Source organism: Nicotiana sylvestris, chromosome 10, assembly GCF_000393655.2.
Source record: "Nicotiana sylvestris chromosome 10, ASM39365v2, whole genome shotgun sequence".
In the NCBI taxonomy this organism is placed as follows: domain Eukaryota; kingdom Viridiplantae; phylum Streptophyta; class Magnoliopsida; order Solanales; family Solanaceae; genus Nicotiana; species Nicotiana sylvestris.
Window position 1 is genome coordinate 123,279,102 of NC_091066.1, and position 20,049 is coordinate 123,299,150.

Consider the following 20,049-nt stretch of genomic DNA (forward strand, 5'->3'; position numbering starts at 1 on the left):
GCCGACCTCTGCACTGCACTTTCACTGAAGCTATATCCTTTGACCTCAACTTTCGAACCTGACAACCCAAAATTGCTACTGGCTCTACATCATAGGTCAAATCATCATTCAACTGAACCGTGCTGAAGTCCAAAACATGAGACGGATCCCCAATATACTTCCGGAGCATAGAAACATGAAATACCGGATGCACACTCGACAGGCTGGGTGGCAAAGCAAGCTCATAAGCCACCTCCCCAATCCTCTGAAGCACCTCAAAAGGCCCAATGAACCGCGGACTCAACTTTCCTTTCTTACCAAATCTCATAACACCCTTCATGGGCGAAACCTTCAGCAAGACCTTCTCACCAACCATGTAGGACACATTTCGAACCATCCGGTCCGCATAACTCTTCTGTCGTGACTGCGCTGTACGAAGCCTCTCCTGAATCACCTTTACCTTCTCTAAGGCATCCTGAACCAAATCTGTCCCCAATAGCCTAGCCTCGCCGGGCTCGAACCAACCAACTGGACATCTACACCGCCTCCCATACAAAGCCTCAATGGAGCCATCTGAATACTCGACTGGTAGCTGTTGTTGTAAGCAAACTCTGCAAGCGGTAGAAACTTATCCCATGAACCTCTGAAATCAATAGCACAAGCACGCAACATGTCCTCCAATATCTGAATAGTACGCTCGGACTGCCCGTCCGTCTGAGGGTGAAAAGTTGTGCTCAACTCCACCTGAGTACCCAACTCTCACTGAACAGACTTCCAAAACTGGGAAGTAAACTGAGTACCCCAATCTGAAATGATAGAAACTGGAACACCATGCAGCCGAACAATCTCTCGGATATATAACTCTGCTAAACGCTCTAAAGAATAGGTAGTACAGATAGGAATGAAGTGCGCGAACTTGGTTAGCCGATCCACAATCACCCAAATAGCATCGAACTTATTCAAAGTCCGTGGAAGTCTAACAACAAAGTCCATAGTTATCCTCTCCCACTTCCACTCAGGAATAATCATCTGCTGAAGTAAGCCACCCGGTCTCTGATGCTCATATTTTACCTGTTGACAATTGAGACACCGAGCTACAAATCCCACAATATCTTTCTTCATTCTTCTCCACCAATAGTGCTGCCTTAAATCCTGGTACTTCATCGCGGCACCCAGATGGATAGAATACCGCGAGCTATGGGCCTCCTCCAGAATCAACTCTCTAAGCCCATCCACATTGGGCACACAAATCTGGCCCTATATCCTCAACACATCATCGTCACTGATGGTCACATCTCTGGCATCATCATGCTAAACCCTATCATTAAGGACAAGCAAATGCGGATCATCATACTAGCGCTCTATGATGCGATCATATAAGGAAGACCGAGAAACCACACATGCCAACACCCGACTGGACTCCGAAATATCCAACCTCACGAACCGATTGGACAACGCCTGAACATCAACTGCAAGAGGTCTCTCCCCAACTGGAATATATGCCAAACTCCCCATACTCACTGCCTTTCGGCTCAACACATCAGCCACTACATTGGCCTTTCCCGGATGATACAATATAGTGATATCATAATCCTTAAGCAACTCCAACCATCTCCGCTACCTCAAATTAAGATCCTTTTGCTTGAACAAATGCTGAAGACTGCGATGATCGATGAATATCTCACAAGATATACCATCCAAATAATGCCTCCAAATCTTCAATGCATAAACTATGGCAGCCAACTCCAAATCATGAACAGGGTAGTTCTTCTTATGGGGCTTCAACTGACGATAAGCATAAGCAATAACTCTACCCTTCTGCATCAATACACAACAAATCCCAACTATCGAAGCATCATAATACACGGTATATGAACCTGAAGCTGATGGCAAAACCAACACTAGAGTTGTCGTCAAAGTTGTCTTGAGCTTCTGAAAGCTCTCTTCACACTCGTCCGACCATACAAATGAAATACCCTTTTGAGTCAACTTGGTCAAGAGCGATGCGATAGATGAGAATCCCTGAACAAACCAGCGATAATAGCCTGCCAACCCAAGAAAGCTACGAATCTCTGTGGTTGAGAACGGTCTAGGCCAACTCTGAACCGCCTCTATCTTCTTTGGATCAACCTAAATACCCTCGCTGGACACCACACGTCCCAAGAAAGCCACTGAATTGAGCCAAAACTCACACTTGGAGAATTTTGCATAAAGCTTTTCCTCCCTCAATCTCTGCAATACAACTCTCAAATACTCCGTGTGCTCCTCCTGACTACGCGAGTACACCAGAATGTCATCAATGAATACTATAACGAACGAATCAAGATAAGGCCAAAACATGTTGTTCATCAAATGCATGAACGTTTTTGGGGCATTGGTCAGCCCGAAAGACATAATAAGAAACTCATAATGACCATATCTGGTCATGGCAGTCTTAAGAATATCTGAATCCCTGATCTTCAACTGGCCAGATGTTGTCCATCAAATGTTTTCAGTCCAAAACATCATTTAATATACCATTTTAGTTTCAAAACCGAGTAAAAAGTGGCTGAGTTGTAAAACAGTGGAAAACGGTACGACTAAGTTCAAGTAGTAAGTCAAAACAGTGAGGAAATAGTGATAAAACTCCCCGGAGGATTCAAATAATTGCCACAAAACCCAAATATGGCAGTCAGTTCAAACATTGATGAGAACAAATAAGTTTCAACCAAAATACGCGGTAAAAACATCACTCGGGACGAACCAAATCACAATCCCCAATAGTAAACGACCCCACGCTCATCATCAAGCGCGTGTCTCACCTAAATATAGCACTACGTTGTGCAAATCCGGGGTTTCAAACCCTCAGGACATCATTTACATTCATTACTCACCTCGAACCGGCTAATTCTCTAGCTCGCAACGCCTTTGCCCCTCGAATTGGCCTCCACGCGTGTCGAAACTATCCAAAATCAGAACGAATACGTCACAATATGCCAAGGGAACAAAGCCCAAGCGAAAACATTCGAAAAATATCAAAAATCCCGAAATTAGCAAAACCCGAGCCCCGGGCCCACGTCTCGGAATCGGGTAAAATTTACATTTTTAGAATTCTCATACTTTCACGAGTCTACCCATACCAAAATTATCCAATTCCGATACCATTTGGTCCTTCAAATAATCATTTTATATTTTTGAAAGGTTTCCCAATTTTCTTCCCAAATTCCATCCCAAATCATGAATTAAATGATGAATTCAATGATAGATTCATGTACTCTAGCCAAATCTAAGTTAGAATCACTTACCCCGATGAATTTCTTGAAAAACTTTCGAAAAATTGCCAAAATCCGAGCTCTCTAGATCAAAATATTAAATAAAACCCAAAACCTCGTATTTATAGAGCTAAGATTTCAGCCTCCGCGGTCCGCACCGAACCACCGCAGTCCGCGCAAAAGCACCGCGATCCGCACAAAACCACCGTGGCCCGCATAAAACCGTCGCGGCCGCACTTCATTTTTTGTGGTCTGCGCCGCACATACCGCGGCCGCACTCCTTTTTGTGCGGTCCGCGCGGGTGAGTTCCGAGGCCTACAACCCTTCTGGACCTGTTACAGCTATGATTTTCGGGCCAAGACATCTCGGAACCTACCCGAAACTTCAAACCAATTGTACCAACACATCCCATGACATCGTTCAAACTTGTTCAAACCCTCGGGACGCTCACAACAACATCAAATCACCAATTTAACAGGGGATTCAAGCCTAAGAACTCCAAGAACTCTTAAATTATGCTTTCGATCGAAAAGTCTATCAAATCTCGTTCGAATGACCTAAAATTTTGCACACACATCCCAAATGACACAACGAAGCTACTATCACTCTCGGAATTCCATTCCGACCCCTATATCAAAATCTCGCCTATCAACCGGAACCGCCAAAATATCAACTTCGCCAATTTAAGCCTAAATCTTCTCTACAACTCCAAAACCCATTCCGATCGCGCTCTTAAGTCACAAATCACCTCCTGAAGCTAACCGAACCATCGGAACTCACTTCCGAGCCTTCTAAAACATAAGTCAACATCCGGTTTACTTTTTCCAACTTAAGCCTTCTTAAAAGAGACTAAGTGTCTCATTTCTTACCAAATCCTCTCCGAACTCGAACTAATCCACCCGATCACATAAAATACGGATAACGAAGCATAAAGAAGCTAAAATAGGGAAAAACGGAGCGGTAACTCATGAGACGACTGGCCGGGGCGTCACAGGTTTGGAGTTTATATCTCAATTTTGAGAGGTTTTGGTGAAGATTGGACTTGGTTTTGGCTGAATTTCAGATTGAAACTCGAAAAAGAAGAAGAAGAAGAAGACATGACATACATTATACTGCAGATATTATAGTAAAATTGAAGAAAAATTGTATTCTATTGTTTATATATTTTTCTTTTATTTATTTAACTATTGTATGAAAGTTGAACAACATTGTATAAAAATTATATTTAAGTTGTATGATATTGTAGTTGTATATAACTGAGTAGAAATAATATATGAAAATTGTAGATAAGTTGTATAATATATAATTAGTTGTATAAAATTTATTTTTACTATGTATAAATCAAATACAAAATATACAAAAGACATATTTGTATAAAATTTGTATTTATGTTGTATGACATTGTAGTTATATTTAACTGGGTAGAAATAATGTGTCAAAGTGTAGATAAGTTATAGATAAGTTGTATAATAAGTTATAGATAAATGATGGCGTCAATTTAGCCTTTAGCCAAAAGTCTTATTTTGATGACATGCACTTATGCCTTTTTAGCATTTCTTCACGTGTTGGAGATATTGTTGGGATTTCATTTCCTTACTTGATTTTGAGCTATATTTTTTTGATGTTTTGTTTCTCATTCGAAAAAAAAAGTATATAAAACTTAAACGTATTAAAATATCAACACCCTGAAATAGTTAAATCTTTAATTGTACCAAACTAATCCATAGGAGGAATATGTTTACATTCTTGCTTTCTTTTCCTTGAATCCATGACAAGTGCTATTACTTTTTCAAGTACAGTTTCTTTTACGTCCAAATGCATACCTCTGGTAGCCTTACCAACTGTTTGCCTTAGTTTTATACCAACTTGAAAGAAACAGATTAACTGTAGCAGTTGCAACTGTCAAAACTCACAATATCAAACAGTAAATGCAATTGCTTGTAATTAAAAGGAAGAACAATTACAACTTCTGAAATTGCAGCAATAAAACAGTAACCAACATGGAAAATACTAGGAGAGTAAGGATAGAACCAAAGAAGGGGAGATGAGAGGGAACAGAGTAGTGCAGAAGGGGGATGAGGATACAGAGATTCCACAACTTTTAGCCTGCTATACTGAGTGCGCGAGTGGCCTATTTGTAACAACCACAGTCTATTCTCACACATAAAGTATTCTCACACATAAAGCACGTGCCCGCTATTAACCTCGATTCAAAACGTAGTCACCCAAGTCTTTGGAATTCTCACCCTAGACCTTCTCCTAATTGTGCTTGTTACCCCGGCATTCACATTTTCGCATCCAAACTCTTCAGTGTTCATAACATTAACAATCGCTTTATTAAAAATAAAAAAAAAAAAAAAAATTAACGCAGCGTTTCCACTTGCCTCTATTCGGCATCAGTGTATAACCCTCTGATAAGGGATTATAATATAATGAAGGAGAAAGACAGAATCTGGAGAGAGGAGAAAAAAAAAGGGTGTAACTAAATACCTTAATTGAAGGCACTAAAAATGGGTTGAGAGCTTTTTAAGGTGGAATGTATATATTTTGTAAACAAAACTTGTGTAGGTAGGGTAATTTACTAAACATGAACATTTAGGGTAATAAAGTTTCCAATAGTGTATAAGAATGAAAAAATCACGTACCAAATTATGCACAGCCCTAGCCGAAAACGCTTTAGCGCTAATAACTGGGAGAAATTTAAAAATAGTCAGATTTACAACTGGTCATTCAAAAATAGCCACAGTTTCAAAAGTAATCGAAATTTAGCCACTTTTCATGTAAAGATAAATCTGAGCGAAAACACTGTTCAAAACCTGGAAAATACGCTCGTATATTATATTGGAGTTCCAGCATAAGTATGCTTGAACTCCAGCATAATATACGGGAGTTCCAGGATAACTATGCTGGAACTCTAGCATAATATGTTGGAGTTCCAGCATAAGTACACTAGAACTCTAGCATAATATACGGGAGTTTCAGCAAGTATAAATGTCCAGTATAATATACTGGAGTTTGGAGCACCGATGCTCCAATCTCCCGTATATTATACAGGAGTCAGCAAAGTATACCGGTCCAGCATCATATGCTGGAGTTTGTACACAAATGCACCGAACTACCATATATTATATGGGATTGGTCTCTGTTGCAGCAAAATAGTGGCTATTTTTCATTGACTTCGTAAACAGTGACTATTTTTGATTGACCAGTCCGAAAACTGGCTATACCGTGTTATTTTGACCTAATAACTTGGATTGGGCTGACCCATTAATTGATTCGGCCCATCTAAACTATTGTCTCTGTTGTGAAGAGCAGTCAGAAAAGAGGGCAGAATAGGAGGGTTCTGAAACAACAATTGTAAAGAAAGAAAAGATTGATAAAGGATGAGATTGTGGAGAAATGGTAACGTGACCATCCTTGGATCAATAAAATCATGGAAGTCACTGTTGGATCTAAAGAGGAAGGACCAAATATCAACTGCTGCACTGTCTACATCTACAGTGACGACGAGCCGAAGAAGAATCCCAACTGTTTTTAATCTTGTTCGTTTATATTCTACGGAAGAGCTGCAGCAGCCTCAATTGTCTGTTGACCTAATTAAAATGATGGAACAAAGATTATCATCAATTGAGAACAGAAATGCTCATCTTCAGCGTTTTCTAAATCAGCCAGAGTTAACTCCTTCTGAATATTCAACTGCCAACAAAGAGCTCAAGAAACTCAGAGATTCAGTAGATCTCATAACCGAGTTAAGGGCAAAACAGAAAGAGATTCAGGAACTGAAATCGGTACTTTCCGAATGCCAAGATGACAAGGACATGCAGAAGATGGCTTCGGAGGAATTGAGTGAAGCCACAGAAGGAGAGAAAGAATTGCAGCTTCTCCTTCTAAAGTCATTACTACCCAAAGACGATGCTGACGAGAGGGACTCCATTCTCGAAGTGAGGGCAGGAACTGGAGGGGAAGAAGCTTCTTTGTTTGCAATGGACATATTCAAAATGTACGAAAAATATTCGGCGAAGAAAGGTTGGAAATACGAGGTTCTAGAAATAGCTGAGTCTGATCTTAAAGGATACAAAGAAGCTATTGCCTCTATATCTGGATCTGGTGTATACGGGAAATTGAAATTCGAAAGTGGAATTCACAGAGTTCAGCGAGTGCCTGTGACAGAGAAAGGTGGACGCGTTCACACCAGTGCTGTCTCCGTTGCAATTCTACCGCAGGCAGATCAGTTAGATGTGAAATTGAGAAATGAAGATTTGAAAATTGATACTTACAGGTCAGGAGGATCAGGAGGTCAGCACGCGAATACCACAAACAGTGCTGTGAGAATCACTCACGTGCCATCGGGGATAACTGTTTCCATACAAGACGAGCGATCCCAGCATATGAACAAGGCCAAAGCACTAAAAATATTGTGTGCAAAACTATATGAAATCGAGCGACTCAGATTTCAGTCGAGTAGATCAAAACTTCGATTAGAGCAGATTGGCAGTGGGGACAGATCTGAACGGATCCGCACATATAACTTCCCTCAAGGACGGGTTACTGATCACCGCGTTGGCATCACAACTCATTCCTTAGATGATGTTATGCAGGGAGAGGATTTGGATACTTTCATTGATGCTCTCCTTTTGCGGGAGGAAATGGACGCCATTACATCCTTCAGCTCCACCTAATGTTAGCTGTCAGCAATCGCGCTGGTTAGTGGTTACCCTTATATTTACTTCGTAAGAAAAGAGTTGGTGGTGGGATTGTGCATTGATAAATTATAGTTTCCATTGTGCTTCCAGCTGTTAGAAGAGCAACAATTTTTGCCCCCAATGAAGCTACCTATCGAATAGTTTAGATGTAGGGAAGTTTTTAGGTAGGGAAGCTGGAAATAGTGTGTGTATAATGAGTGAAGTGCTTGTTTTATATGCGCGTCAGGTCCTTTTCTTTCTTTTCCTTGGTAGTCGAGAGGCGGATTTTCTCTCCTAGTATTGTGCAATGTTGGAGAGCGGAAAGAGTTGAAATTGCAACTACATTCCTATTTGAATAATTTTTTGAGAGAACTCAAATTTTGTGGGAATAAATTCTACTCGAAAAAAAAAAAACTATTGTCTCGTTATCTTCCTCTGAAATTCTCAAATCTTCAAAAGATTATTGCAGAAAAATTTGAATTTAGTTCCTCCAGTAAAGAAAGTGTACCACATCAAAGTTTAAGATCTATGCTTCATTGTGGAAACTGAAAAGTTCAAGTAAATCCTAACTCATGTAGGCTTGAAAGTAACATACAGTTGTGATGATATGTCAAATTCGGATGAGATAATAAAAGTCTTGGTAAAGCAATATATGTCTACAAATTGGTGCAAAGAGCAGACTCAGATAGTTGATGTTTCCAATTCTGCCCAGGAAATTCAAACAACCCAATATTAAGACATGGCAAATGAATGCGTTGACAGTCACAATACAGCCTCCAGATTGGGCTAGAAGATCATTTTCTTGACTCTTATATTGTATGCTTTCATCGTGTTCATGTGCGTACATTTCCAATCATTCATTTGTCTGTTACACCACAACGTGCTTATTTGTTAGTATTATACTTATGTTGGTTGCCTGCTCTTATACCTAAAAGAGGTTATCATCTGCTATATCCTTGAATCTGAGGCTAAAAGTTGTTGAAGTTTTGATGATCGATCAGTTCCCCTTCTTGCTCATAATCTTGGGAAGAGTACTGCAATCATTTTATTAAGTGTTTGATATACAGTTACTTTGTCTATTTCTTGTGAAACTTTTTTGTGAGGAAGGGAACAGAGGCAAAAATGATATACAGACTGCTAATTAGGGGAATTAGGGTGATTACACATGCTGAATCATTTTAGTATAAACTTCTATTAATTGTTTGATTCTGGTTTTTCCATTAGTCATTCCACTGAGTTTTTCCCTTTTGGACAATGATAGATTCTTGAAATTCTGTGCTATGAATGTAGTCATCCAATACTAGTAGTCGCCAAGGCTTTTGGCTTGAAAAATCTGTCAAAGCTTAATGTGAATGCAGGCACCAGAAGTTAGAAGTTCAACTAAACTCCATGACTGCTAGTCAATCAATTTTGAGTGTTCTTCCAAGGAATAAAGAGAAATAAGTGGGACAAAGTGTAATCAATCATCTGTTGACTCGAAACCTGTCCTAAACTCTTAACAGTCTAAAGTAACTCAAGAGAAGTTGAGAATGCTAAAATCTTACCCTTTTCTAATGATGGAAATTGTTTGAGAAAGATTCAAAGTCAAAAGAAATGCACCAGGGGGTATTCAAAGTTTATAAAACAGAGTTCACTCAAATTATAGGGTCGCCAGAAGGTTGGAGCTTTTTCAAGGGGTGCAGAAAGATTGAGGATTTGGAAAAGCTTTTCGTGTGTCCATTGGTTCAACCTAAGGCACCAGAAAATGGCAAATTAAAATCAAGGATAAGTTTGATATCAAAGAGATTTAAATTCATCGAGCACTGCAAAAGTATGTGCAGTCGAGTAGTTTCTGACAATATACCATACTAGAATAGTCCAGTTAACTCCATTCACTTGTTTGCGATTTTTTATGTATTTGAGACTTGACTCTCGTTACAAGGAAATGAGCAACTAAGAGAGATGATGTAGATTCATTGTTAGACACCATAGAGGTTCTTCGAAGAAGAACAAGGACATACTTTTTACTCTTTTTGATCTATAAATATGGCTACTAGCACAGTCCTTTGTGCTAAAGATATATAAGATTGCTACCCTTCTCAAAAGAAAAGAAGATGAGCAACTAAGAGAGCTGCAGATGGAAAAAGAGTTCTTCTCTTTCAATAAAAAGAGGGAGCAACATTCTTTGAACACACTATCTCACTGTAAAAATATAACTTACAAATTCTAATTTGTTAATCATCCATGCTTGATCAAACATCAAAACATGTCAAGGTAATTCAATCTAGCCTCACTTCAATGTAAGGGATGGATAAATTTTCCGTGTCACTGTTTTGAACATCTTTCGGATCTCCTCTGAAAATCACATTGTAGAAGATAGAAAAGAGTTCGTCTCTTCTAAGGCGTGTGGTTCATTGGAGGTGTGAGACGTTTTGTGGTGAGATTGATGATATTATAGGTGTACTCTTGAGAAACTCTTTTTAATCAGAAGAACAAATGCTTCTTCATATTAGGTTCAAGGGTTTGAATATATGAAACCTTTGTTTTAACACTACTGTTCTGTAGGATCTGTTGGTAACAACAACAACAACATACCCAGTATTATCCTACACCGTGGGGTCTGGGGAGGGTAGTGTATACGCAGACCTTACCCCTACCTTGTGAGGACAGAGAGGTTGTTTCTAATAGACTGTAGGATCTGCTGGTAAGACTCATATATATGAAGAAAATTCTTTAAGGAGCCAGTTTGCCATTCAAGGGCCAACTAAGTTATATTTCATGCTGTATGGATTGCCTCTACCAATAATAGATTGCTAAAGTGACTAACATAATACCAAGTTCATGTGTAGAGTTTGAAGCAGCGTACAAGGTATACACAATTTGATTGATCTTGCTGGCAGAGTGATATTTTCAAATATGCAGTTCGAGAAGACAAATTGATGGGGCATAGCACTTTTTTCTCTGTTATATCCACTTTTAAGTGTCTTTCTGTTTCAACCTCTTCTGTTTATTTTGTTTAAAATATAACAAAAAAATTAGCTCTCAGTAATTGACTTTGCTTTGCACAGAACTCAGAAGCAACAAATTCTATTATTCTATTGTCTTCATTAATGGCATTGGCTCCAAACGGATTTCTCCTGTCTTAAAGAAAAAATTCGTAGTAATATATTATTCTACTAAATAACAAGATATACATCCCAAGTTCTCTATATATATAGTTGGCCCGTGTAGCACGGGCCCAACAATTTGTGTAACATTATCTTTAATTCAAATTATCTTTCATGGTTTTTGCAATTTTATTAAGAAAATCAGTTAGTAGCATAAATGACTAAGTTAGAGTAGCATCTTTGTACCATTTTTGCCCAGTTGCTTTTTATTTTCTTATTTCAATGTTATTTGACAATATAGATGTATTTTCCTGCATCTATAGCATTAGCAGTCATGTTATTACGAGCTAGTATATTGGTTTTTATGGCAGTACTACAAAATCTTGTTAGTTACTGCATCATAAAAAGAAATAAAGCTCTCTGCTATAAAATGAGAAACTGTGTTATAGCTCAAATATTCTCATCAGATTGATACTTACTTCAGGGAAAGAAAATATTGTACACAACTCCTACATTTTGTTATATTCGGGGAAAACTTCAACAATATGAAGTCCGACAAAAGTCATTCTTGGGAAGTCGCACTGGAAAAACAACAGCATCAACTTGTCAATTCTATTCTAGAGCTCTCGCAGAATCTTTTGGTCCAGGTTCTCTCTATCTGCACAAGCTTTTTGTCCAGGTTTTTCTTGCTAATAATTTTCCGCAATTCAACTATAACTATGCTGGATGGTAGTGTGTAAGCACAACGATGTCATGATCAGAATAGAACAACTGCTGCAGATCTTTTGCATCAAATATGAGTTCTTTTTTGGACTTCTACATAAAATGTGAGTTCTACCACAACCATCTTTTTACCGTTTCCTTGAGCTATATTGCTTCCCTTATTCAAAGCTGCGAACAATTTGATCCCTAATGTGTCCAAGTAAGGGAATGTATACTGAGAAAAGAGCTAACAATCACTCGCCAGTCGGCACCATAGAAGTTAGGTAGTTAAACAAATCCCAAAATCACAAAGTGCAATGGAGGAGAAATAATAACAAATGCCAGCAGGGATAACAAAAGAATGAATCACTTCCAAAATCCTTGTTTTTCTATACCAAACATAATAAAAGATCATACATTATTGTCACATATATCTTTCCTTATTCAAAGGTAAAGAAGAGAATTTTCGGCACGGCAGATTTTTGAGACTCTTCTGCTTTTCCTTCTCATCTAAACTGAAATTTTTTAAAGTCTTAACTAATCGTTAGACAAAAAAAAAAATTCAGCAGGACAAATGTTTTTGAGAACCTTATTGCAACACGTTACCAACTTATCCAAGCAATTTAGCTTCCAAATAAGCTTCATGCAAGTGCAATCTAGTTAGAAACAATTAGACAGAATTTCAAGTCGTGCTTCAGTTGTTCCTGTAAAAAGCTCTCAACCAAGTTAACTTTTAAGCCCTTCTTAGTTGCAACAGTTGGCAGGAAAACTTAAAGTATGAAAGCACCTCAATACGCAAAAAGTAATTCTCATGTGCACGTAGTTTACAGAAAAGAGGAGTAATAATTTCTGAGGAATTAACTTTTCCCTTTCTATGTCCTATCAAGAAATCAAGATGCTACTCCAACAGAATAGATATTCTTAGCAGGTTCTACTGTTAAAGTAATATCTTCTTCTCCCTATTCTAAACATCGTCTTCTAACTGCTTCTACCATCTTATCAGCGCACACCTAATACAATAGACTGAAAAGTATATTAACTCTATTTATTTCAAAGTTTCATTGGAAAATGAGTACACAGTATACATCAGAAGTGTCAACTTTCACTTGATCCCAAAGGCAACTTCATTGGCATCTCGAAAAGTAAGTTCTTGATGAATCTTCTTCCTTAAACATGGCTATAGAGGTTATTTACATACCATTCTATTAATACAATCGACCGAAAAGTATACTAACTCTATAGTTTCATGGAAAATGAGTACACAGTATACATCAGAAGTGTCAACTTTCACTTGATCCCAAAGGCAACTTCACTGGCATCTCGAAAAGTAAGTTCTTGATGAATCCTCTTCCTTAAACATGGCTATAGAGGTTATTTACATACCATTCTTCAATCCTCAGCTTTCATGGTATCAGGCTTTTTGGAATCAACATCTAGAACCTTGTGTAATCCTTGTTGGATGAGCAGATCTCTCATCCTTCTTTGCCATGTTGAGAAACCGTTATCTCCGTTGAATTTTGCTACCTCGTACTTTACTCCGGACATTTTTATTTTTCACCAAGTATAGTACTACCGACAGTGAATAGTATTTCAGTGAACGAGCAGAACCTGTGCTCTGATACCAGTTGTTGGGAATAAACCCCTTACCAAAATAATATTCACGGTAATAAAGCGGAATAATAATGTAGCACCGAGATACGGTAATTAACAAGAATAAAAGAGTAACAATGACACCAAGATTTTTACGTGGAAAACCCTTCTGAATAAGGGAAAAAACCACGACCCCGAGAGGAGCAACTGATATCACTATAGTAAGGAATTTTACACTTTGTAGGTCGGAGATAAATACTCCAAAGACCACTACAACACTCAAAAGAAATAACCCTCTTTTGATATTCCCACCTCACTACAATATCGCTCACTCTCTATTTTCCTCACAGACTATTTTCTTATACCTTGTCTGTGAAACCTCACTCTTTCTTTCTCTCTTTGTTGGTGTGTAGAAATGAGAGTTGAAGCTCTCCTTTTATAGCCAAAGCTTCACTCTCTAAAGCCTACCATATTTGACAATTTACACACACTTTTCACAATTCAACAAAGTTGGCTACCAAACCAAAGAAATTCAACAAAGTTGGCTACCAAACCAAACCAAGTCAACAAGGTTGGCTACCAAACCAAAGAAAACTTTTATTAGGCACATGCCTAATACTTCTTCAATGAGATGGACATCATCAATCTCCCCCTCCAGTCTCATTCATCTAGAGGAGGTAGCACTGTCTTCTAGTTTGAGTGCATGCCGACAAGTTCTTTGCATAGCTCGAACTTGTTCCTTGGTACCACCTTGGTCAGCATATCTGCGGGATTCTCACTTGTAGAAATCTTCAAGACTTTTAGAGATTCATTATCTACCATTTCTCGAATCCAATGATATCTCACATCAATGTGTTTGGTCCTTGCATGGTACATAGAGTTCTTGCTAAGGTCTATTGCACTTTGACTGTCACAATAGACGACATACTCCTTCTGATGCAATCCAAGCTCTTGAAGGAACCGTTTGAGCCATACCATCTCCTTGCCAGTTTCTGTAGCGGCAATGTACTTTGCTTCAGTTGTTGAAAGTGCAACACACTTCTGCAACTTAGACTGCCATGATATAGCTCCCCCTGAAAATGTAAATAAATATCCAGTAGTAGATTTTCTGTTGTCAATGTCACCTGCCATATCAGCATCTGTATAGCCCTTCAAGATTGGATCAGATCCTCCAAAGCACAAACAATCTCCCGTGGTACCTCTCAGGTACCTGAGTATCCACTTGACTGCTTCCCAATGTTCCTTTCCAGGATTTTCAAGAAACCTGCTGACAACACCAACTGCGTGAGCAATATCAGGTCTAGTACATACCATTGCATACATCAAGCTTCCGACTGCTGAAGAATAAGGAACTTTAGCCATGTTCCCTTTCTCCTCCACTGTTGTAGGACACATCTTCTTACTCAACTTTAGATGACCAGCAAGAGGTGTGCTGACTGGCTTAGCATTCTTCATGTTGAAGCGTTCTAGTACACGTTCAATGTACTTCTCCTGAGATAGCCACAACTTTCTACTTGTTCTCTCTCGAACTATCTTCATCCCTAGAATTTGTTGTGCTGGGCCCAAGTCCTTCATATCAAATGACTTGGACAGATCTCCTTTCAACTTTGCTATCAACCCCTTGTCTTTTCCTACAATTAACATGTCATCCACATACAACAACAATATAATAAAGTTATTCTCAGAAAATCTTTTGAAGTATACACATGGATCAGAATAGGTCTTTAGGTATGTTTGACTTTTCATGAATGAGTCAAACTTCATGTACCACTGCCTTGGTGTCTGCTTCAATCCATAAAGACTCTTATTCAATTTGCACACCATGTGTTTCTTTCCAGCTACTTCAAATCCTTCTGGCTGCTCCATATAAATCTCCTCTTCCAAATCTCCATGAAGAAATGCAGTTTTCACATCCAACTGCTCCACTTCAAGATCTAGGCTAGCTGCTAAGCTCAAAATTGTTCGAATAGAAGTCATTTTGACAACAGGTGAGAAAATTTCGTCAAAATCAATACCTTTCTTTTGTTCGAAGCCTTTAACCACCAATCGAGCTTTGTATCTGACCAGCTTGCCATTTCCATCTTTCTTGAGTTTAAAGACCCATTTGCATTTGAGTGGTCTTTTACCCTTTGGAAGTTCAACCAGCTTGTATGTGCCATTTTTCTGTAGAGATTCCATCTCTTCTTGCATAGCTTTCATCCACTGGTTCTTTTCTGGATGGGACAGCACCTCCTTAAGACTTTCTGGCTCCCCCTCATCACTGATGAGGACATACTCTGTGGAAGGGTACCTGCATGACTCTACCCTTGGCCTCTCTGATCTCCTCAGAGGTTGAGGTTGTTCTTCTCCCTGAGTGGGGTGCTCCACTTCCTCGACACCTTCATCAAGTTGCTCCCCCTGCTCAATAACCTCACCAGGTTGCTCCCCCTGCTCGGCAACCTCGTCGGTCGTACTTTCTGCACTTGTGGGATTGTTAGAAGTAGAAGGAATAGTAACAAAGTTAGGAATTATACCATTCTTCGCCTTTTCTGACATATCAGCAGCAGTTCCAACTTCACTTTCTCGGAAGACTACATCTCTGCTTCTGATGACCTTCTTCTTTACAGGATCCCACAGTCTGTACCCGAACTCTTCATCTCCATATCCGATAAATATGCAGGGAACAGATTTATCATCCAGCTTTGTTCTCTGCTCTTTTGGTACATGTGCAAAAGCTCTGCAACCGAACACCTTCAGATGCGAGTAGGACACCTCCTTGTTGGTCCAAACTCTCTCTGGGATTTCAAACGCCAACGGAACTGATGGACTCCTATTGATCAGGTAACAGGCTGTCTGAACTGCTTCACCCCAGAATGACTTAGGCAGTTTAGCCATTCTGAGCATGCTTCTCACCTTCTCCACAATGGTGCGGTTCATCCTCTCGGCTACGCCATTGTGCTGTGGGGTTCCAGGAACTGTCTTTTCATGTCTGATCCCATGACTTGAACAATACTCTTCAAATTCCCTTGAAGTGTACTCACCTCCATTGTCACTTCGGAGGCGCTTTAGCTTTCGACCCGTCTCCCTTTCTACTAGAGCATGAAATTTCTGGAAAACTTGAAACACCTGATCTTTGGTTTTCAAAATATAAACCCATAATTTTCGTGAAGCATCATCAATAAAAGTAACAAAATATTTGTTACCGCCCATTGATTCAATTTCCATTGGGCCGCAAACATCAGAATATACTAAATCAAGTATATTCAATTTTCTTTCAGACGATGTCTGAAATGAGACTCTATGCTGCTTACCAAATAAACAGTAGTCACAAGGTTTTACAGTTGTACCTTTGGCATAAGAAATGAGTGATTTCTTGGCAAGAATCTGCAATCCCTTCTCGCTCATATGACCCATTCTTTTGTGCCATAAATCTACAGAAATCTCATCTTGTGCCGCGTTCAATTCACCTTGGCATATTTCTGCATTTGTCCTGTACAACGTGCCACGAGCAACTCCCTTTGCAATCACCAATGATCCCTTAGTGAGTCTCCACTTTTGATTTGCAAAATAACTCTCGTATCCATCTCGGTCTAAAGCAATTCCCGAGATCAAGTTCATCCGCAAATCAGGTACATGCCGCACATCCTTTAGAACCAATGTGCATCCGACATTTGTCTTGATACAAATGTCACCAATCCCCGCAATCTTTGAGTAACTTGTGTTACCCATTTTCACTGTGCCGAAATCACCTGCTACATATCTGCAAAAAAGATCTCTTACCGGTGTGGCATGGTGAGATGCCGCTGTGTCAACCACCCATTCCGACTCTGGACCTGACAGGTGCATGCATTCCTCTTCCTCATTTATAAAGAGGACAACATTATCATTATTTTGCACCATGGCGGCTGTGTTGTCGTCATTCTTCTGGCCACTGGTTTCACCTTTGCCCTTCCTTGGATTTGGGCAATCTCTTTTGAAGTGACCTGGTTGATTACAGTTGTAGCAATTTCTGACTCTTGATTTGGATCGGTTCTTTGACTTCCCACGAGCTCCGGATCTACCATAGTTGTTCGAACTCCTTTGATAACTCCTGCCTCTACCTTCTGTGATGAGAGCCTGTCCTTGATTTTCAGGCTTCTTTCTCATCTTCTCATTGAGTAGAAGAGCCGATGTGACATCTTTCAACTCAATAGTAGTCTTACCGTGCAGGATGGTTGTTGCCAAGTTATCGTACGAAGATGGCAACGAGTTCAATAGCAAGATGGCTTTATCTTCTTCCTCGATTTTCACTCCGAGGTTGGCAAGCTGTGTGATTAGTCCGTTAAACACATTTAAATGTGACAAAAAATTCGTACCTTCACTCATGTGTAGGGCGTATAACTGCTTCTTCAGGTACAATTTATTTGTCAGCGTTTTGGACATGTATAGGCTTTCCAACCTTGTCCAAATTCCACGTGCAGTGTCTTCATCAATGATGTTATTTACCACATCATCTGATAAGTGCAACCTGATTGCACTAGCAGCTCTTTCATCCAAGTCAGCCCAATCCTCAGCTTTCATGGTATCAGGCTTTTTGGAATCAACATCTAGAACCTTGTGTAATCCTTGTTGGATGAGCAGATCTCTCATCCTTCTTTGCCATGTTGAGAAACCGTTATCTCCGTTGAATTTTGCTACCTCGTACTTTACTCCGGACATTTATTTTTCACCGAGTATAGTACTACCGATAGTGAATAGTATTTCAGTGAACGAGCAGAACCTGTGCTCTGATACCAGTTGTTGGGAATAAACCCCTTACCAAAATAATATTCACGGTAATAAAGCGGAATAATAATGTAGCACCGAGATACGGTAATTAACAAGAATAAAAGAGTAACAATGACACCAAGATTTTTACGTGGAAAACCCTTCTGAATAAGGGAAAAAACCACGACCCCGAGAGGAGCAACTGATATCACTATAGTAAGGAATTTTACACTTTGTAGGTCGGAGATAAATACTCCAAAGACCACTACAACACTCAAAAGAAATAACCCTCTTTTGATATTCCCACCTCACTACAATATCGCTCACTCTCTATTTTCCTCACAGACTATTTTCTTATACCTTGTCTGTGAAATCTCACTCTTTCTTTCTCTCTTTGTTGGTGTGTAGAAATGAGAGTTGAAGCTCTCCTTTTATAGCCAAAGCTTCACTCTCTAAAGCCTACCATATATGACAATTTACACACTTTTCACAATTCAACAAAGTTGGCTACCAAACCAAAGAAATTCAACAAAGTTGGCTACCAAACCAAACCAAGTCAACAAGGTTGGCTACCAAACCAAAGAAAACTTTTATTAGGCACATATCTAATACTTCTTCAATGAGATGGACCTCATCAGCTCAAACCAATTCTGAAAGTACATTTATACTTATTCGGGAATATTTAGCTTACTCCTTGAAAGTTTCTCAACTTCATGGTAGATTGACTTCTTGCGATCATTATGTCAATACAGAAACTCAGTTGAAACTTCAGCATAAGGACACACACCTAACAATTTTAGGTATTTACTGTACTACAGGTGAAAGAAATATTGCAACAGATACAAAAATGATACAGTATTAACTCTTGAGATGTCATTCAAGTAATTCCTGGAAAAGTTTTACATAAAACTTTTTTGGCATATACGAATGGCTATGAGTATACACATTTATCATCTTCTCAATTGTAATTGGGCTGGATGGGCATATTTAAAAAGGATAAACCAAAAAGTTGCTTGCCCTTAACACTTAACTCTTGGTAGACTCTTTTGCTTGAAATCTTTGTTGATTAAGCTAAAATTCGATACACACAGTGTTTGGCAGTTAGTTTATGTCAGCAAACCTTGTATTGCTACAGCTTTCTACTGGGTAAATAGACTCGTAGAGACTATCAGGTAATGCTGCATAGTCAAATCCTCAAAGTATAGTTTCGTGCTTCAAATACTACTACTTTGAGGCATCAGGTCTAGTGCAAACTTGATCTCTAAAATGGATGCCCTCAATAAAAGAAGTTAATTCCTAATTTACTACTTCCTGGCAGAGGAAAGCCCAACACTTTGACAGCACTTTACTTATCGAGGGGAAAAAACCCAATACTTTAACAAAGGCAAAAATCAACTTTAAATCCCCCCCCCCCCCCATAATACTCAAGCATATAAGACTCTACAAATTGCAGTAATCCTAAAAGAAGCAACCACACAGACATCAGCGAAAACAGAGTTAACCCAACAAAGGACCCAGATAATTGTCAATTTGAACAGTGAATAACAAATTTTAGCACTCACCTGGCAGGAGAAGCAGCTGAGAAAACCGACTAGAGCGAAAAATGACACAGAAAAAATAGAGAACGCGGAGAGAAGAAGAGAAGTGCACAATCGTCCATATGAATTCACAGGTGTTGGGCTTTTGTACAAGCTGGGGGCGCTAATAGAAAACATGGACCAAAATGGAATAAAGTAAAATTCTATGATTTTTTTGGGGAAATTTAGTGAACCGGAAGCTCCTCTCGGTTCTCGCTTATTAATAGTGATAATAATGTGCGCGCGTGTGTTTATTGATATCCAAAGTCGTCAAAAAAGAATCTTTTGATTATTTCGTGTTCTTTAATCAAGTAGCCGGCAATTTATTCTCAAGACGTCAATAAGCTATTTGAGCTAATAAACTATAACGTAGATACAGTCAGACCTCTATATAATAGTATTACTATATAATAATACTTCTATCACGACCTCAAATACCCCGGTCATGATGATGCCT

At 39.1% G+C, this 20,049-nt stretch overlaps 1 protein-coding gene and 1 long non-coding RNA gene across 5 annotated transcripts; one reads left to right on the top strand and one right to left on the bottom strand.

Annotated features, from left to right (window-relative positions):
• The first annotated feature begins 6,330 nt into the window (after nt 1-6,330).
• Nucleotides 6,331-11,835, top strand: LOC104218630 (peptide chain release factor 1, mitochondrial). Of its 4 annotated transcripts, none has more exons than XM_009769166.2 (2): nt 6,331-7,933; nt 11,483-11,835. In XM_009769166.2, exon 1 carries the CDS (start codon nt 6,614-6,616, stop codon nt 7,907-7,909), a length of 1,296 nt encoding a protein of 431 aa, XP_009767468.1. In that variant the 5' UTR covers nt 6,331-6,613; the 3' UTR covers nt 7,910-7,933; nt 11,483-11,835. The 4 variants fall into 4 exon arrangements, with proteins under 4 accessions (XP_009767468.1, XP_070016195.1, XP_009767469.1 ...); XM_070160094.1 differs by lacking the exon at nt 11,483-11,835 and adding an exon at nt 10,741-10,937; XM_009769167.2 differs by lacking the exon at nt 11,483-11,835 and adding an exon at nt 8,625-8,893.
• On the bottom strand, nt 11,400-19,811 carry LOC104218631 (uncharacterized). Its single transcript, XR_709035.2, has 2 exons — nt 19,578-19,811; nt 11,400-11,935 (listed from the first exon to the last, which is right to left on the bottom strand). It is a non-coding gene; the product is annotated as an uncharacterized lncRNA (long non-coding RNA).
• Between the last annotated feature and the right edge of the window lie 238 nt (nt 19,812-20,049).